The sequence below is a fragment of the Copidosoma floridanum genome, unplaced genomic scaffold (assembly GCF_036245765.1).
Source record: "Copidosoma floridanum isolate Cflo_tuat_1 unplaced genomic scaffold, Cflo_Japanese_pri ptg000006l, whole genome shotgun sequence".
NCBI classification, from domain to species: domain Eukaryota; kingdom Metazoa; phylum Arthropoda; class Insecta; order Hymenoptera; family Encyrtidae; genus Copidosoma; species Copidosoma floridanum.
In genome coordinates this window covers 27,799,437-27,819,403 of record NW_028321883.1, presented here as the reverse complement: position 1 = coordinate 27,819,403, position 19,967 = coordinate 27,799,437, and the positions used below count along the sequence as shown (strand labels likewise).

Genomic DNA, 19,967 nt, shown 5'->3' with positions numbered 1-19,967 from the left:
AAATTTTTCGTACGCAATAAGTTGATACAACGAAAAATATCAATTGTTGAAAAGTTTTAATTGTTGGAAAATTTAAATTATTTACGTTGATTTTTTTCCTTGTAACCACATCTTCTTAAAAAATCTACAACTTCAAAATAAAGTGTATTCTGTAATTACATTTTTATTTTTTTTTTTCACTTATGCTGTACTTCTGTTTAGAAAACTGGTTCAAATTGTGAACTGGAATGGATAATTTTATAATAAGTTGTTGCGCTATAATTTGTTGTAATTAGAAATAAAAATTCAAAAAATTCTGTTGAAAAATGTTTATTTCACAAACTTATCCTTACTCTATAATGACTACTTATTTCTTACACACTATTATGTAATGATGTAAAATTGTAGAACAGTAAATGTATTAAACGAAATGAAATGTTAAAATAATTTTAAATAACTTGATTTTCATAAAACTAAGTTTTTCCTTAATGCTATATATACAAGTATAGTACACAGTCGTTTCAAGAGTGTTTATAACAATAAAAGAAATTTGCTCATGGAATATAATTATTCATAAAATTTCAATAGATGAAGTTAACATGATGGAATTCTTAGTAGGTACATAAAAATAAATCTCTTCTACATCCAAATATCTCCTGTCCACATTCTTCGCTTTTGCAAGTATACAATTTGCATCCAAATTTTAACCCTCGTGCCAAAAACTATTGACGTGAAACGGTTGTATATTTCATTTTTTGTTAAAAGCTTGAGAGCGATGCCATCGATTTGCTAAAAACAAAAATATCAGATTAATTTACTATTCACAATCCACTTCAGTTATGCAGTGACATTAGAAAATATACCTGTGATCTAAAAACTTCGGCATCCTTGGGAAAAAGTCTTACAAAATAGCGATACACTTGATCTTCATCCCAATCCGTGACATCGGGTATAGTTAGATCTACTGGAGGGCCATGGTCATTAATCGAAACATTTTGCACATCATCATCTACAATTTCTGGTACACTTTTTACGGGCGATTCTCGTGTTTTTACAATTACTGGAACACTATTACTATTTTTATTCAATTGCTGCTCTATTTTATTTTTGATCAAGTTTGAGTTCGAACTTTTTAATGGCTTCTCCCGTTTTGGATTGCAATTGCAACAAAACCATTTATTTTTTGATGAAGTTACTCTTGGTGTATGACAACCATAATGATATGAGTCGTTACAGTTGTAACAAGTTACCATTGGACCCTATAATAATAATAATAAAATGCATTAAGCTCAAATTTAATCACCCTTAAGATATCTTTTTAATAAAATTTTATTTTAACACCAGTATACCTACATTGAATTTAGTTTCGTAACAAGTTGCACAGCTTTTGCAATTATCACATTGCCAGCTCGTGCGAGCTTTGAGAGCTTTTTCCTCTGGAGTGTAAACACATGAAGGATGGACTATAAAAAAAAAGAGCAAAGTGAGAAAAATAAAGTTTTTTGTGTAAAAATTTCATTTTAATTTCCATTTTTTTACCTCGTACTGTACAGTCACGACAAGCCATCAGAGCTTCGTCTGTTTCTTTTGAACACTCATTGCACTGTCTGTGAGAGCCCTTGGTATTTTCTTTCACAATTGTTACTTTGGCAGCTTCTTGTAATTCTTGTTGTTGAGCGCTGGCCATTGCGGCTCTAACAGCATTTGAATACCTTCCTCTTTTTTTCTTTACAATTAAATTGTCTGACGGATCAAACACTTTTCTCGCTCTCTGTATGTAAAAATAGACAAATATGTATCAAAGTTTTTACACTTAGAAAACAAAGCCTTTAGGGTTAATAATTTACCTTTCTTCTAGCACTACGAAAACTTCCAGCATTAGTTTGAGAAGGTGTGGGAGATACATTAGCTGAACTTCTGCCAGCATCTTGATCGCACTCCCCATCATCACTCATTCTGTCGTTCTCATCGTTTTCATCTTTATAATTCATTTCTTTATCATTAAACATTAAATCCATGGAGTCATCACTCCTCACACACAGCCTTTGTTTTCTCTCAGCTTTGGACTTTTTGTGGTAAGATTGATGCACAGCCACATTTTTAGCTTCTTCCTTTTCTTTATTAGACATTCTTCCGTTTTGCCTAGCAGTATCTTCCTTACGATATCCATCACCTATGAAATCGAAAATACAATTGTAAAAAACAACTTAGAAAGAATTTTTATTAAAAATATGAATGAAATCACTCACCATTAGACTGTTTATATCTGTCATTTTCCGTCATCAAATCCTTTCCAACAATGCTGTCAAGATAGTTTCCGTTTTTAATTTTATCCATTTCAGTCTTGGGGCTAGCGTGTCTGGATGACTTTAATGAATTAGATCTAGAATCTTGATCCATGGTGTTATCATCCAAGTCATACATTTTGACAGGTGAGCCGTTTGTACTGCTATCACTGGACGAATGCTTGCTCTTGGAATCAGTTTCACCACCCTCTTTCGATGAATCAGAAAGAGAATAATTTCCGCTAGAAAGTTTTACCAAATTGCCACTCAAGACCTCCTGATCCAAGTGTTTTTCAACCAGACCTCTGGTTGTTGGATTTGAAATGTTTCCCTCCAACAACTGTTCGATTAACCTTTGGAGGAAGCAAAATTTTTCAACACATTAACATTTGTGACGTAAATTTCGAATTGTTACTATTATTGTAAAATTAGTTACATTGTTGACATGGCAAATAAAAAAAACCATATGGTCACTGGCAGTAATCAATGATGACACATATTATTATCGTTTGTATTATCTTTATGTAATTAGCCTCTATGATTGATAAATGGACGAACATAACCTACAACGATTGATTAGATCCTAATACTTTCACTATTAAAAAAAAAAACACATGCACTACTATACTTGTTACACGTTGCTTTGTATCGAAACAACAAAATAAAGTAAGACAGGTTTTTCTCTCCAACCTTTCGTCGATGTTTTAAAAGTCAAAATCAGAAATACATATCCGTTCTCAAATAAGCCCCAAGAATGTCGTCCAAGACGTATCAACATATGTATAAGTATACTTATATATTAGAGCAACTAATAAAGCAAGGACAAGAAAGTATATGAAATTTATAACGTCAAATAATAAAAAAAACGGGAGAGTAAAAACGCAAACTCATATAGTTCGCGCGTCGGTGTCTTGACCCTCATACCCTAAAGTATATTTTATATTTACGTAACACACCGTAGGTGTTCCCGTTGACAGTGTACAAATGTGATAAAATAAAAGTATCCGTAAATCGTGAAATTTTAAAAAGTTAAAATATATCTACCATACGCCGTACTCACTCCACTTAAATACAGTACTTACATTTTTTTCAAATAGTACGTAATAAATACGTCAATGTGTCGTCGACGTATAACGTATATAACCAAAACGATATATCTTTGGTGCTATACTTTCGCTACTAACCAACAGAGGGGACTTGTTGATAAAGTGAGCATTTTTTATGTTGGTAACGATATAGAGAAAAATTGAATATGGAAATATATTTATTTTTAAAAAGTTAAGTTTGAGAATTGATTTCACGATGTCGAAGAAAAAACAAGTCTACAGTTCACCATTGCGTCTAAAATTTTTGGAAAAAAAAAAAAAAAAAAATTTGAGAAAAGTAGTACATGTATATAGTTTCAAGCAACACAACGCAAATGACCATCAACCCGAAAAATAACAAAATACCTAAAAATTATAACCAAGTCAGAGCGAAATGCGTGAGTTTTTGTTGTATAAAAATCTTTATCCACGTAGATTTGTTGTATTTATATAAATTGTAATAATTGCTCACTTGCTGATTATAGGAGAACTGGAGAAATAATAAGTACCACACAACACGATATTTTGCTTATAGAGCTCCTGTATAACAGTTGAAAATAATGTTATCGAGGCTTTTGTTTTTCCACCCCTATATTTAACTGCATTTCATTTCGTTGTGAATTTTAGATCGATCCTTTAAATAATAATCGTGCCTGTACCGTTTCACATGTATCAACGATATTAATGATAATGGAGTTTAAATTACTCGGTCGATTGCATCAACTTGAAAAAATTCAAACTATTGGAGATAGTACTTGTATAAATTTTCAAGCGACCAAAAAAAATGTTGCAACATTGAATGGAAAAAAAAAAAAAAAAAAAAAAAAAAAAAAAAAAAAAACACTCACCTGTGGGGCGGTACACCTTGGTCGATGTAGTCGGGCTCGGTGAGGACGAGGGCGCCAAAGGCATCGTTGAGGGTGGCCTGGCTGAACTTGAGCTTCGTAAAGCCCTCGGGCCGGTTCTTGTAGCTCTTGATCTTGGCCCAATTGAAGGCGTTGCGGTAGCTCGAGCCACCCTTGTAATCGACCTCGATGACCGCCTCGCACTCGAGCAACTTGTGCAGGGAGGCTATGGTGTCGGCCACGTCGACCGCAAACTTCCTCAGCATGAAGTTGCAGATCCGGTCCGTGCTCGGCCGAGCCTTGCGCCGGCGCAGCTGATCTATCGACTCGAGGATCTTGCTGCCGTGCTGGACCTTGGCGACCGCGTTGCCCAGCGAGGCACCCTGCTGTTGGCCCACCGCGGCCGCCTCCTGCTGCTGGGCCTGTCGGGCGCGTTGCCTCTGCAACTTCGCCTCGGCCCTACCCCGACCCGGCCCCGCCTTTTCCGGGCTGCTGCTGCTACTCCCGCTTGCCATCGCTCTTCGATTGCCTTCCTTTGTTTCTCCCCCTTTCTCGAGGCGCGTCGCTGTAGGCTATACTTGTTTGCCCAATTGCTTCCGTGTCCGAGGAGTTTATCTTACCACTGAAACAGAAAACGAAGGGCGATTCTCAATTTCACTTTTAAGAAGATCGATTTGTCGTCATCTCGCACAGTTTATCCATCGCGTCGTTTGATCGATTTTTGTTTATTATATTTTTTTTTTTTTTTCCTCTACCGCGTATCGGTTGAATTCTTGTTTGTCAAGTTGCAATGTAGTTGCCCACATCTTATACACGCAAAAAGCATCGGAGGAGCTTTTAAATATATGATAGAACCGATGTTTGTCAGTGTCGCGGGGAGCTATTGGGTGCAGTATACACTGGTAATTCTCATCGATTGAGCGAAACTTGGCGCATATAAAAGGAAGAAGAAAAAAAATCAATTTTAGTACATCGCGCGCTTTAGTAAACGCGATACCGGAACTCGAGTCAACTCTAAATGTATACACTCCACGTCAATATGCCACCAGTCAAACGCGTCGTGCATGTAAAAATGCCCACAGCGTTCACACCAATTAATTGGCCCGATGCTATACATTCATCTGCAATGGAAAAACTACAAAACAAAGAATTCAACAAGCGTCTCCGCCTAAATACATCATTGGGGTTGTCCACGTAGCCGTGTCGCGTGCGAGAGAGAGATACCTACGTGTGTGTTTATCTGTAGTTTGCGCGCGCGCCGAGCCTTTTTTTCCCCGAAGGCCGTGGATCGCGTCCCCGACGGATCGATGCTGGAGACGTGCCTCCATTTTCGGATCCTGTACATATACCAACTGCTCAGACTCTCGTCGTGCTTTGTCGCACTGTACGGTTGAGCGGTCGTTTTATACAATTGTCATACCAGCGCTGTTTAGGCGAGTATGCATTGAATCTTTATTCAGTTCATGGTATTGTTTCCGTTGGAGGTACTTAATTAATTTTTGCTAATTAGGTACATATTATATTGATCGGAAATACTGATAATTGGAATTAAAACTTGATTACTTATCAATTTGCATGTTTTTGTAACTAATCGATAACTACTTATATATACAAAAATGTATCACTATCTGTTAGTTTCGCGGAAAACAAGAGAAATTCAAATGCGTGTAATTTAATTATCATTACGACATTCCGAAAATCCTCTGTCAAGATTTAACTAAATGACGGTCATTATGATTCACAAGTGTAACAACGGGTATGTACGTACTATGAAATCAATTAACACCTATGTGAGCCAATGCACAATGGTAAAAGTGTTTACTCAATGGAATATTTTCTCCAATCTTGTTTCATGATAACAACAAAATAATAACGTCACTTTGCCGAGTTCGAAATAAAGAGGAAAAAAAAAAAAAAAACATGCTCAATGCTTTTTTTCAACTCCAGGGGCAATTGATAATTATTACAATTGATGGATCGGACGAGCATTGCTTGTAGAAAAATGCGGGGGAAATAAGAAGTAAGCAAATTTCAACAATAACAAAAAATACAATGGAATATAATATTACGTATATGGGCATTTAACGATAAATGCTGTAAATGGCTACTGAAACTGACGAAGTCATGTATATAGAAAACTTGGCCGATAAAGTAGTTCTGCCGCACTTGACGCGATCATCTCAGTCACCGGACTTTTCTCTCTTTATCTCACTTTGTATACTTATTTCTCGTTACAAGCATACGCGCAAGAGAGGAAGTGCAGTATCGGTTTACGTATTAAGTTAGTATAATACACACATGAGTATAGGTATAATGATATTTGAATGTAACAAAAGCGGCCGGCAGCGCGCGCATGCCGCATCACATGTGGATGGCGCGTGTGTCTTTCCGCTGCGGCAATGCCGATGTATGTATATGTATACATTTTGCCATATATCAAGCGAATCGGGATGCGATCGAGACCCGTGGTAAGTATATATAGTATCGACGAACCGGAGGACCGCTCCTTGAACCATTTTATTGCTCGATCTCCTAATCGTCCTTACCGTGTACCTATGCTGGAAAATCTGGGCTTTTTTCTTCTGTCATACATCTCTGGCAACTTACAAGGAAAATAAACGACTACTTAACGATGATTTTGTTTCCTTTGTTGATATATCGTAAGTACCGGCAATTGTAGTAAGAAAATGACACTTTCAAGACTGCAGAGAGCGCCTTTTTTGGCGTTTTCAAAAATAAAAAAAAAAAAAGCATTGCCTAGTATAAAAAATGGTCAAACGAACAAATAAACAAGTAAGGAGCAAATGTTTGTTTTTTCTTCTCCATCCATTAACATTGAGGAGAATGTCTGACAACTAACGTCAAAATATAATACCCGATGGACAAGTGCAGCAGCGCGCGCTCTTCCCAGGGAGAGACGCCATTTTCGCTTCGTATATTGTGACATGTGTATACAGTGTATTACATGCCCAACCAAGCGCTTTTGGGAAACGATAATTGTTACGCCACTGGTTGACGGACACAACCTGATGATGTACCTGTTGTTGGATCGACAAAAAAATAATATGGTTCACCAGCCGTTTGAATCGTGTCTCTTTTTTGTTACTCGCGTTCAAAAATACTTAAAGTGCAAACAACATTCGAACATCAGTTGTAAAATACAAGTCAACCGATTGCGCGCACATTGTGTGTTTACTGGCGCTCATGCAACGATCCAAGTTTCCGTGATCGCATCATATATATATATATACAAGTGATGGTTATCAGAGACGCGAGTATAAAGAGCGAAAGACGGCGAAGCGAGCAAGCGGCAACTACACTATATGTTTGTAATCACATCACCCGCGCACGCTATGAAAGTATATATGAACAATAAAATTAATATAATAATAATAATAATAATAATAATAATAATAATAATACCTACATTGTAATTTGTGTGTGTGTGTGCGCGCGCAAAAAACTTGACGTAAGTATCCTAGCGCGCTTCGCTCTGATGTGCGTGTGGAACTTGGCAGAGTGGAAAAGAGATGAGAGGAGGAACAACGAGGGAGAGCGGCGGCGTCACCCGCAGGAGAGAGAACAGATAACGCAATCTGCGCCTCCACTCTCTTTTCCTAACCAAATACACCGTGCACACCGTGCAATGTAATTCACTGTGTCACCTATACGCAAAAGGAGCCGTACACTTGTAACTCGCAATCACAATTACAATAAGTACCTCTTATACATGTTACGCACTTCACGGTCAACACCAAACTGCCAGAAACTGCACCACGGCGCAAACTATAATGCGTTATTCATGCGTGTGCGCGCTCCAACTTCGAAAGGCTGATGCAGCAACGTTGGATGTACTATAAAAGTATAGCCGGGTCCGTTGGTGATGATACGGTATGCGTCAGCCGAGAGTCGAATGGACGGACGGGGATGACGAGCCGAGAGTTAATTTAGGTGCGATAATTTCCCTCGAACGTATTTATTATATATATATATATATATTTTTTTTTTTTTTGGAGTTTGAGAAATTAAACTTTGCGCGCGTGCAACTGTCCAACGGCACTTGCTCTTCGAAAGTATTCTAAAGTCAAACGAAACGTTGATGTTGTTATCTATACTACACAATGAATATACCTTATTCTTTATTGACAGAAAAAAAAGGATCTTTTTTGTTTTCGCTAAGCTTAAAAACGCTTTGAGCGCGGGGAAAACGTTTTTTGCTCGTCGTCCAAGAGAAGCGTCGCGCCACTCGTAAGTACATACTGTACAATAATCGTGTCTTATACAGTTGGATCGTCGATTTTCGCGTCGCGTGTGAAAGTTACAAGTGTATACGCTTGCAGTGTTGCACGGCCTGCCGTCGTATATGTATACAATGTATCGCAAGATACCATGATAAAAACGAGAAACGACGCCGGTGACGAGAGGCAACGAAACCGGCTCTCCGATCCTGTAACATATATATATACATATAATATGTAGCCGCACGGCTGCAGCAACGCGAGAGCATGCGGTCTTTTTCGCGCTTACGTGGCCGGCTCCTCTCTATACAGCGTTGGTCGTTCGATCAGTCATTCTCGTTTTCTCGGGACAAATATTTTTTTTTTGTTTTTATCATCATGAGTTAATGTTTGAAGGTCCGACTCTCGTGTATCGGTTAGCACGCGATCGAGGCTTTCTTTTGGCGTCATCGTGCCGTGCTATACATTAGGACGTTTAAACGCGCGCCGCCGCGTGTCCGCGCACACTCTACAATGCCTCTGCGTTCGACACACGCTGTCTTCTTCGCTATACTATGAAAATCATTTGAGCGAGAGGGAACAAAAAAAAAAATGTCTCTCTCTTTAGCACTCGCGCGTTATTTTACGGGCGTATATAATTATAACTAAATGTATAAATGACGGCGTTTGCCGAACGCAGCTAATGACTGTCTGCTGTAGTCACACATACCTACGGAGTAACGTACATCTATATGGGCGGCCCCGCGTCAACGACTCCGAAATTTCAAGCGGCCTTAATTGATTATTGTTTGACGTTGGTAGATTGAGCCGATTTTTTTTTATTACGTCGCGTCTCAAGAATTGCTGACTGAAACAACAAGTCTCGACTGGACTCCAATTACATTTGGGTGTTTGGTGTGTGCGCTGTATGTGACCGAAAGATAACGCGCTGACGTTTTCCACATAACGAGCGAGTACTTCCATGGAATAAAAAAAAAAAAAAAAAAACAATCCATCGATCGAATAAGCATCTCGTTGTGTATACACGTGCTCTAAAAATAAATAAAACAAAACCGCAACTCGAGCGCTCCCGACTGAACGGCTCCGATTGCCATTGTACAGCGCAAAGTGAGAATTGAAGCTAACGGGGTTAATCTCTGCCGGAAAGACGCGTCGGGGGAAAAGTACTACCTACCATCCAAACAGGAAGCAATAAATAAAAAAAATAAAAAAAGAGTCGCTTATTCTACACACGAGTATAGATGCTTGAATCGTGATCAATCAGCCAACAGGTATACATTATTAAAACGCGCACGAATCAGCTGCTGCATGCAGTGGCTCGGCAGTATATTCCCTGCTGGTGTGTATAAGGTATACCTGATGCTAACGCTGTATATACACGGGCCCTCTCTGTCGCCGCGTCACGCGGCGCTCCGAAATCGTATACAAGCGGTATATTATACGACTATACAGGCACATAATATATATATATGCAAGAGCAACTCACCTTTGCCGTCCTCGGGCTGGCTGAAACTCTCGGCACCGCCACAAGGATATACTCGATTGCCGCCCTGTTAACAAGTGTGCTTTTTGTCTTGCCCTATCAATTTGTTTCTCCGTGCACATGCACGCTCTCGCGGGGCCAAATTCGATCGCATCACCGCGGAGGGTAATAAGAACGAAACAAAACAGACGCCTGTTGTGCTCCTTTCCTCCCCCCCCCTCCCCTCTGTCTCGCACGTCTTCTTTTTTTTTCCCCGGAGCCGGAGAGCTCGCAGCCTCACACCCACGTACTACATGAACGCCCCTCGGGTACTATATATTTATTTATTGCCCGGCCGCGCCGTTCCTTCGCAGGGCTAACTCGCTCGCGACCTCGTTTCCCTCCTCTCTTCTCGCCCTTTACCTCCTCGTCAAACGAGCTGCAACAACAACCATGTACACCTGACGAAACTCTGTTGTGTTTACATCGTGGCCGAGTCCAGCGGCAGCTATACCCCTAGATAGGTGTGTACACCTATATACTCTTCTCCACGCGGACGGGCTAAAAGAGAGAGAAAACGGCGAAGAGGCGACATTAGCCGGAAGGCTAAATTCCATCTACCAACCTATACCTACCTACCAACAAGTGAAAAGAATAGGTGGAAAAGTCGCGCACAACTAGCGAAACGAAAGCTCGGCTCTTTATAACGCTCCCCGGTGGCAGCTGAGCGTGCAGCATGCACACACACGCGTACATGATATATACCTTACAGTACATAATATAGCCTGTGCGGCTGTAACATATAGGCAGGTTGTGTAGGTATACGCACGTGTATATATGTATGAGAAGCGCGTCGCGGTGGCTACGATCCATCACCAGATCCAATCCACCGTGTATATATATATAGGTACACCGACACGCGACACTACAATGTTACGGGTATATCACTGGAGGAAGCGCGCTTCTGCACTCGTATGTGCACGATATGAGTATGTTTATATAATATAAAAACGCCGAATTAATAATATCCACTCTGTATTAATGAGCAGCGGTGTAATGTTACGGATGAGGGTATACATAAATAAAGTACTTACATGAGCGATAGGCGGGCACGGCGCGGCGACAGCGATATTGTAAGTACACTTGTGAGCAAGAAAGTCCGCGTGCGAAAAAGAAGCGAGAGTATATTACCCTATCTCGACAAAGGCAGAAAAACTGACTGACGGATACGTGGTTGGGAACAGCTCGGCCGTCGCCGTCCGACTGCCAGGGTATATACTGCGGCTCCGCGCGCCGCATCACGCATCTCTCGTTCGGAGTCTCGGAGCCGCCGAGCCACGCCGCAACATATTTTTCTCACTTGCGCGCATTCGAGAAATATATACGTATTGTGTATACCTATATAGATGTATCATGGCATGCATGTGTACAAAATGTATGTCCGAGCATCAGTTTGCTCTGATGATGCATGCAACAGGGGGAGGGAAAAAAAAAAAAAAAAAAAACAAGATAAGCAGTTAGGTATGCACGAAACCAGCCAAGGAATCAAGTTATTCTTATTTTACGTTTAACCAATAACATAAGTCGCAGTTATCGACACCAATAGGCATCCTGCGCACGTTAATTAATTTTTATACTTGCAGGTTGCGCGACTCCCATCAAGTGCGTCGCGTATATGTACTTGAGAGAGCGCGCGTTCTCAAGAGAAAGAGAGAAAGAGAGCCTTTCTCATCATGTGGTTCTTCAGCTTCTGCGCGCTTTCTCTTGGTCTTGTTTCGCAAGCGAGTTCGCGTTTTTTTTTTTTTTCTTATTCTATTCTTTCCTCGATCCCCGTGTACGCGAGCGCGTTCCCTTCCCTCTGAGGCCGGCCCCGACGACTCCGAAACTTCCAAGGCGCGCGGTGTCGCGGCTACGACACGTACATATAAGCTGCTCTCTACTGGAAGGTTCGCACATCCACTTTACATCATACATGTACACGCGAAGTGGAGGATACGCGTGTAATGTATATAATACACCTATACCGGCGGCGGGCGCGGCTTTTTTGACGCGCTCCCTCGCGAAGTTGCAATGTAGGTGTACACACCTACACTGCCCAACTTCATCTACTGGGGCCTATAATACTATACTTGCTTCTTCAAGATGATAACGGTTTTTAGGGTCGAAAGCTACATCGAGCTTTCAGGATTATTGCGGTAAGTGTGCCTATACAACCAGGGTCCTCGGCTCGTTTATACGCGAAAGCTCTCTCGCCTCGGGCGCTTACGTTATACAGTTACCTACACCATATCAGCAAACGTGTATCACTACTGCACGCGCATGAACGTGTAGGTGTATACATAGGCATGTGAATTCATACAATGCACACATCTATTGTATGTGGGTACGTAACCGCGATAAAGCACCCACGAGACGACGAGTCCTCCGGCGCGCTTTTGCCGCCTGGGGTCCTCGGCTCTTTGGTCGTCGCCAGGCGCGCGTTCTCGCGGAGAAACCCTACATAATATAACTATATGTTATATATTACATTGTGATGCGCGTGCACACACACCGCGGCTACAGACGGACGGACGGACGGAGAGCGCGTCCTCGAGCTGGCTCCGCTCCGCCGTTTTTTCGGGCTTCGTTTTACCGAGGGCAGGTGCGGGCACGCACGAGCAACGGAAAAAGAACACACTTACCCTTTGGCGTGGGGTTGACGATACCGCAGTGGACCCTTCCCTTGGTGAAGCGACGAGCTCTGCGGCAAGTATATCAAAAGAGCCGTGACACGAGAACACGTACGGCAATCGTTGAAGACACGACCGGCTTAAACGACAACGTCTTAACTCCGCGGCGCCCGGCGCGATACTGAAAATAAGTTGGTGTATACGCGACTACGCGTTTTTCCTACGTATATATACGTATATATTATGCAGCAAGAGAGTCGAGCGGCGAGCGCCCTGGCGAAGGTGAAATCCCGCCGCACACGCGCGCTCGTGCTCTCAACACAAAATAATAATTGTGCTTTGTGTGCTACTTACTTAACAACTTACACTTCTTTTGTTATTACTATTTTTTTTTATGTTTACAGGTATCGGGGTGTACTTAAGTATACAAGGTACTGTATGTTCTCGAGTAAAGTAATTAGGTACACCTATGTGTATAGGTACCAATGTTTTTATATAAGTCGGAGTGATGATGCCGGGGAACGAACCACGCGGGCGTACAACTAACTCTAAACGCTTTGCTCCGAAGCTGCGGCGGGTGAGGTAAGTTATATAGGCATGTACTTTCTGCAGTGTGAGCTGTACTATGCTTGCTATACCTGCAGGATCGGCGACGAGGCCGATGGGTTATAAAATACTCAAGTGTGAAATGCTTCTCGGCAAGCATGCGCATCGGCGGACCTGATTGGCTGGGCTCCAGTTTCTTCTTGACTGTTTAAAAAAAAGAGCGCGCGCTTCGAGGGAGTAACCCACCGATGGGGGACACCCTTCTTGTGAGAGCAAGGACCCCCTGGGTGCGGTTACGTCTATATATTTTTGACCCTGCAGATTGTGGCTCGGTTTTTTTTTTTTTTTTTTTTTTTTTCTTCGCATGATGTGGTACCGCGGCTCGTACATTTTTTCGTTTCTCCCGATGACCAAGGAAATAAGTTCATCACATTGCTAATTTTTTGGTCTTTTTTTTTATTCGGACCAATGTTGAGCTCCTTGACAAGCTTATAAATTTGGTCAACGGAGAACAAATTTTAAACTTATCAAATACATCCACGTAAGTACTACACAGTTAACTAACAAAGTTTTATCACACCATTATGCGTATACAAGCAGGAGCGCGTATTTAATATATGGTGCATGGTGGTCAGAGAAACAGCGGTGAATGTAGCCAATGGAAAAGATTGCGAAGACGAAAAGTCGGTACTTATTATACGACTTATTCAACGATGGCGAAGGAAGTGAATCTTTTCCAACGCGTTTGCGTCATTGCGTCTTACGACTTGCCACGCTACAAATACTATAGTACAGTGACTATGAAGATTGAACTTCAAGCCGTTGTTTTTAAGAAACTTTGTCCTTCCTGATTTATTTTCATAGTCGGAAACCTTTTTTTTTCAATATCGTAGGAAATATAGTTTTGTTACCTAAATATCTATACAATCATTGAACAATTCGCTCAATTACCCTGTTTTTTTTTTAGTGTGCTCTGCGTGTACATGTGGCGTGTCAGTAGGTCCGTACAACAGCTACACACATAGGCTGAACTAAATCGGTAATTCGATTGGTCGATCCTCACGATCGAGTGATGAGATACGCGAACGCATCATTAGTCCGTACAGGAACTTATTATAAAATACGAGTACCCATAATATGCGGCGTTGTCCGGCAAAGGACATTATTATGTACGACAACATTGTTCGTAAAACGGATCTTGGTAAAATTGTAGGTAGATTTTACTAGAAAATCATTACGTTAAACGTAGCGATTTCCAAAATACGCGGCAAGTAGTGATGGATCGAATTACACTAATATACGTATGAAAATTAGTTTAATTAAAAATAATTTAAGTATATGGAAACAGTGCGTGTAAGCAATATAAAATTGTAAAAAAATACTTTCATCTTATAAAATATAAACTCATCTTTTTACAACATACAGCAAGATCTGCACATAATTGATTGTATAAGTAGTTAACCAACACTCCATTGCAGTTTCATTACACGTAGTTTTCCTTTTCTGGACCCAATTGATAGGATCTTCCAAGCCTTGAAGCCTGTAATCATCGTAAATTATATAAAACTAGTTGAATATATCATTGACGGCTAATACTTATAAATATAATTACCAAATTTGTTGGTTTATGTTCAAGCTTGTTCAAATTTTTTAAAGGACTAAGGACAGAATGTCTGTGGAACTTTTTATCCAAATTTTTCGATGCAAATTTTGATGGTGACTTTACAGCAGTTTTTGAATCGCTGAAAGAATAATTTCTCACCCGTACAGGACGCGGGGATAATCGTGGTAGCCGAGAATCCGAACTGATTGAGCTATTTTGTTTCACTGCTTGCGATTGACTTGGCGGTGGCGATGAAATTCGGTCTCGCCTTAGGCATACAAAATGATTATATACAAATTTCAGAGAAAATATTTAAAAAAAAATCATCTTCAAGTTGAATTACCTTTGATTAGTTTTCAACGAAAAACTACGCCTTAAACCAGGGTTAAGCGAGGGCAAACTATCAGCCGATTTACATTTAAAACTGTTGCGCATCGGAATAGAGAGTCGGGTCGCGATTTCTTCTCGTTTCTTTGGTGCATCAGTATTTGGTGTTGACGAGGCTTTAGGATTAGATTTCGAAAACTTGTAGGCTCTGCCAGAGTTCGGGGTACTACTTGAAACGTTTAAAATAGCGATTTGTGTTTTTGAAGGAGTGAGAGAAGCAGATTGTGAAGACATTCTTGGGTTTGTAAATACTGAAAAAATTTTTTTTTTAATTATTAGATAATGTTAATAGAATGGAAGTTTTGTTATTTACCTTGTTTTTGCATTTTACCCAAAGGAATCATAGCTTTTAGTGGTCCTTTTTTGGTAACAACTTCGGAACTTATCTTCTTTTTGAACTTAGCTGTGATCGACTCACTACCTATATTAGTTTTACAAAAAATACCATGAAAATCATGTGAAAAAATAAAGTTGACTGATATAAATTATAAATGTATCCGTACTTGTTGATGAATGTGGTTTTTTGCTTTCTTGATTAATGCTATCGACTTTTTTCTTTCCTAATGCACTTGCGTTGTTTTGAAAAAGTCGAATGTTCAACAAACCTGATTTTCTTTTATCTTTGATATTTGGAACATTAGAACTATTCATATTGAAAGATTTTGACAGTAAATCATCTTTTCGCTGAGAGAGTCCTTCAAATGATTTACTCTACAGAAAAAAAAAGTTTTTTTTTCCACCAAATGCAAACGAGTAACAAGATTCAAGAATAGTAAGAAATTTACCTGTGATTTTTTGGTACTTTTTGGAGTGTTCCATGGTATTAAAGAATTAGTTGCCATTTTTGTTTCAGTTTTTGATTTAAGGGCTACATTTTTTTTTTCTTGTAGCTCTTTAGCCATAGTTAACATAGAACCAATACTTGTTAAAAAATCTACAACATCAGCCTCATCCTTTTTATTAATTATTTTATCAAGAATACTTTGAAGATTTTTTTTTGATTTCTCATCTTCAAAAGGCATGCAATTTGTACTATCAATGTTTGATTCAGTGGTATTATCTACATCACTTTCAATAGACATCACACCTAAATCTTCAATAGTTTGAACACTGTTTATTTCACTACTGTCATCACTTTTTTGTACAGGTAAGTCACTTTTACTGTTTTCTTTAAATTGAGTAAAATTGGTGCTTTGTAAACAATTTTTCAAAAGTTCTGTATTGTCATCACATTTGACTCCTAGTATGTTTTGTAAATCATCCAAGACTTTACATGCACGTGGATTATTTTCTTTGTTGATTAATTTTTGCAAGTCCAGTAATAGTGACGTAGCTGCAGCTTTTTTTTCAGAATCATTTTGCTCAATAAATTCACTTTCCAAGGACTTTGCATCGTTATTTGTAAAAACTCGTTCTTCTTCTTCTGTAACTGATTTTGGAATTACTTTTTTTGGCGGCGACGTAGGCAAATCTATTAAATCATTGACAGCTTCATCATCGGATGGAGGTAAACAATCAAAATCGAATTCAGTCTGTTCAAGCGGCAAATTATTATCTGTTGAAGCTGTGAAACATTATAATATGAGGATATTGATTTAATCTTGTTGCAAATACTTGTATTATTTCTTACGGGCATGCTGAAGGCTTGAAGCAAGCTTCTCAAATGTTTCTGCAATACTTTGAGCTTCATTTACTATGATATCGTCGACACCTGATGGATCCTGAAAACAATAATACAAATTGCAGTTTTTTATATTAAAAAAAATTGTTACAACAAAAAAATGAAGATTGCAGGTATGACTTACGCTGAAAACAGAGTTGGAACTAACATCCAGATCAACAAGTTTATTTACCGAACTTTTTGCACATTCCTCATCCACTGAGGACTTTCTTTTTTCGCTCGATGACTCTTTACTAGATTCATCATTGGTAAAGTCAATTTGAGTTGATATTCTTCTTTTAATTTCATAAAATTTTTTAATCAAGTCTGACTTGTCACTTGACTTTCCAGAGGTATTCTCTGTCGTATTAATAAAAGCTCTGTTCACAGTGTTATTAGAAAACATAAATGAATTGAAAGATGATGTAGCGTTTGACGGTATGGTTGATAAATCAGAAATCTCGCTAAAAGAATTTTTGATGTCAAGGTGTATCTTGTTGGAAGAACCATTAGGGATAGCAGAAATATTAGATAGTCCAGAATAGGTTGAGCTGTCACTGTTCAACCTCTCAAACGTGTCTCTGTTTGCAGATAGATACAATTGTTTACTCAAATTACTGGAATCACTAATGCTTGATTGATTTTTTCTAAATGCGTTGTTAAAAGGATCCTCAAATGAGCCAGACTGATGTATGCTGAATAAATCGTTTGCTCCGCATCCATTATTTTTCAAAGCATCAGGTACAGAGCAAGATCTTCTACCTTTTATGCACGGCGACTTGTCTACTGACCCAAAATCGTTCTGCAACGCGGAACTACAACGCACCAGAGTACCTGCGGTAGCACTCTTGCCTGTCGTGGCAAATTCGGAGCCCAACAACGAGTCGTCATTCATGGCCGAATTATTCAAAATAGACAAGTTGTTATCACAGGCAGCTGAACAGATGACGATTTCGGGCATCTTAGAGACGTCGCCGCTCTGCAGGGCTTTTGTCGACTCCAGCTTGGGCATGAAGCACTTTGCCTGATCAGCGGTGACTGCTTCCACGACCCTCTCAAAGGGATCCTCCTTGTTTCTCTCGTAGTCCGTCACCTTCTTCATGATCAGGTCGAAGGGATTACTCTCGTAACTGCGACGGCCTTGTGCCAAAGCTGGACCGACCTTGCTTGGGTCACGTTCGTCGTCTCTTCCTGGAGACTCGGGAGCCGGGATCAACGGGGACGCAAGTTCCAGGCTCACGGTTTTCACGTCCGCGCTCTCAAAATCAATCAGATCCATTTTGGGTGCTGGCTCTCTCACCTGTAAGTACGACACAATCCTCCTTTTTTCGACTTTGCTCCGGTTTTTACTCCTTGAACCTTATTGCCACCATCAATCGTGCCTTACATTGCGTTTGTTTGTTTGACTATACAACTATCATTGAGGCGATTATTATTTTAACGGAATAATTGACTAAAACATTTGTATACCTATTGGTTACTTTGTACACTAAGCACTACTTCATCGTTATCTAATTATACATTGCCGTTGAATTAAAAGGCAAGTTTGGTACGACAGGTGCGGAAATATATCTTATCGAGTCGACTTGTCGGTTAGACTATTTTGAATTGTATTTAGGGTGCTCCTTAAAGTGTCTCTCTCTCCCTCGTGTGCGGTTAAAAACTCCCGTTTTCCGCGCGCAGTTTCGTACGTCGCTGTCGTCGCTGAAGCGCTCAAGTGGAAAAAAAAAATTTAGACATTTGAAGTTGACGCGCGCCGTTATATAAAATTTCAATTGATTATGAATTGTTTATCCAGTTTCTGTAATAATTTATTATTAACCATTAAAACTAAAATGAAAGAAAAACCACGTCAATCAGAATTTCCTTTTACCAAAAATTTTACTATTTCTAATCAATTTTATAAATTTTTGCATTTTTTGATATTTAGGGTGTAAGGATAATTAAATTTAAAAAAAAAGAAGCTCAAGTACGAAAAAATTGTGATAAAAAATTTCACTGTTTCGACTGTTGTCGATACTGGAATAAATCAATATACTTTTTCAATGTTTTTCAAGTATTTATAAAAAAACAATCACTTACACACGCGACGCGCTCTTCTCTCGTTTTGGATAAATAAAGAAATTGATATATTAGTTCCTCGGCTATTTACTTCGTGAGCACCCCAAGGCCACAGAATCCCACGAAACACTAATAAATATCATTGCCAATCTAGTCATTATTCTTGGGGGTCTCTACAATATGTTTCTAGTAAAATATTGCATTCACGGATTTAAAAATGAATGTCCACGTGGTTACATTTATTTTTCTTTACAGCCCCTAGCGAAAAAAAAAATTAAGCAATCACAGTGACTAAAAATAAAACCGCGTTACGGAAACTTTTCACGTCTCCGATGCAACATATCAATAGTGAGAAAAAAAAAAAAAAAAAAAAATCACTGTTTTCCTCGTGTCAAAGTCATTATTACCTACCGCCAGGAGAGGCTTGCCGTTTAAAAATTCATTCGACACGTAATAATACACCAAGCTGGCGTGCATACACACACCCACACACGTGCAAAATGCAATGACGCTCGATTCGAGCAAATAGCTAGCCCAGCCGGCCATCATAATCGCTGTGGACTCGGAAATAATTCATACATTTAATTCCTACCGAATTCGTTAAACTGAGTTCAATACGAATTCCAAATGTATTCATAACATTCTAATAGTATTCTTGTGGAATTCCGTAAGATTATCAAAACAAACCGATAATAGTTCTTACAGTATTCGCCAGTTGTTTAAACTATGTCCCGTAATATGAATTCTGTCAAAGTTCAGAACGAATATGTTTTTTGTACATCTTTTAAAACATATGTTAAATATTATAAAAACGTAATTAAAATGTCTAATTATTGTCTACTCAATGTATCATAAATTTTTAAGTTTTTTATCGACATTCTACGCATGAGTGCATATATGTTGAACGAAATGTTAAAGTTATCGTTACGTGTGTACTGTGTGCTCGTACACACGCAAACATGTGTGAGTGTATTTATGCTCTATTATACTCATAGAGATATATACTACATATATATTATATACTTACGTGGCGTTTCCCAATACGTGTATATATAGTATACGAGCATTACGGGCTGCTCAAGTGACAAGTCAAATAAGTTGATTTTGCAATGCACAACATAGAAAATATGGGCACAGCTGTTTTCTT

General features: G+C 39.3%; 2 protein-coding genes across 5 annotated transcripts; both read right to left on the bottom strand.

Moving 5' to 3' along the window:
* Positions 1 to 301: 301 nt before the first annotated feature.
* Positions 302 to 12,784, bottom strand: Lint-O (L(3)mbt interactor in ovarian somatic cells). 4 transcript variants are annotated; one of them, XM_089598682.1, is made up of 8 exons: positions 12,576 to 12,784; positions 4,198 to 4,816; positions 2,229 to 2,617; positions 1,827 to 2,152; positions 1,519 to 1,750; positions 1,333 to 1,442; positions 843 to 1,238; positions 302 to 768 (listed from the first exon to the last, which is right to left on the bottom strand). In XM_089598682.1, exons 2-8 carry the CDS (start codon positions 4,707 to 4,709, stop codon positions 619 to 621), a joined length of 2,115 nt encoding a protein of 704 aa, XP_089454808.1. In that variant the 5' UTR covers positions 4,710 to 4,816; positions 12,576 to 12,784; the 3' UTR covers positions 302 to 618. The 4 variants fall into 4 exon arrangements, with proteins under 4 accessions (XP_089454808.1, XP_089454807.1, XP_089454809.1 ...); XM_089598681.1 differs by lacking the exon at positions 12,576 to 12,784 and adding an exon at positions 10,989 to 11,150; XM_089598683.1 differs by lacking the exon at positions 12,576 to 12,784 and adding an exon at positions 9,919 to 9,998.
* A 1,623-nt stretch (positions 12,785 to 14,407) lies between these two features.
* Positions 14,408 to 18,391, bottom strand: LOC106647151 (uncharacterized). The gene is made up of 8 exons (XM_089598672.1): positions 16,905 to 18,391; positions 16,730 to 16,820; positions 15,885 to 16,663; positions 15,603 to 15,810; positions 15,413 to 15,520; positions 15,056 to 15,350; positions 14,722 to 14,980; positions 14,408 to 14,649 (listed from the first exon to the last, which is right to left on the bottom strand). Exons 1-8 carry the CDS (start codon positions 18,036 to 18,038, stop codon positions 14,593 to 14,595), a joined length of 2,931 nt encoding a protein of 976 aa, XP_089454798.1. The 5' UTR covers positions 18,039 to 18,391; the 3' UTR covers positions 14,408 to 14,592.
* Between the last annotated feature and the right edge of the window lie 1,576 nt (positions 18,392 to 19,967).

What these genes read in the sequence shown, in the direction of transcription:
- LOC106647151 (XM_089598672.1), bottom strand. Translation starts at nt 18,038, where the DNA reads ATGGATCTGATTGATTTTGAGAGCGCGGACGTGAAAACCGTGAGCCTG. An exon ending in TCGTTGAAAACTAATCAAAG is followed by an intron (nt 14,981 to 15,055) that starts GTAATTCAACTT and finishes TGTATGCCTAAG; the next exon opens with GCGAGACCGAATTTCATCGC. An exon ending in AACATAAACCAACAAATTTG is followed by an intron (nt 14,650 to 14,721) that starts GTAATTATATTT and finishes CGATGATTACAG; the next exon opens with GCTTCAAGGCTTGGAAGATC.
- Lint-O (XM_089598682.1), bottom strand. Translation starts at nt 4,709, where the DNA reads ATGGCAAGCGGGAGTAGCAGCAGCAGCCCGGAAAAGGCGGGGCCGGGT. An exon ending in CAAGGTGTACCGCCCCACAG is followed by an intron (nt 2,618 to 4,197) that starts GTGAGTGTTTTT and finishes CTTCCTCCAAAG; the next exon opens with GTTAATCGAACAGTTGTTGG. An exon ending in GTTACGAAACTAAATTCAAT is followed by an intron (nt 1,239 to 1,332) that starts GTAGGTATACTG and finishes TTATTATTATAG; the next exon opens with GGTCCAATGGTAACTTGTTA.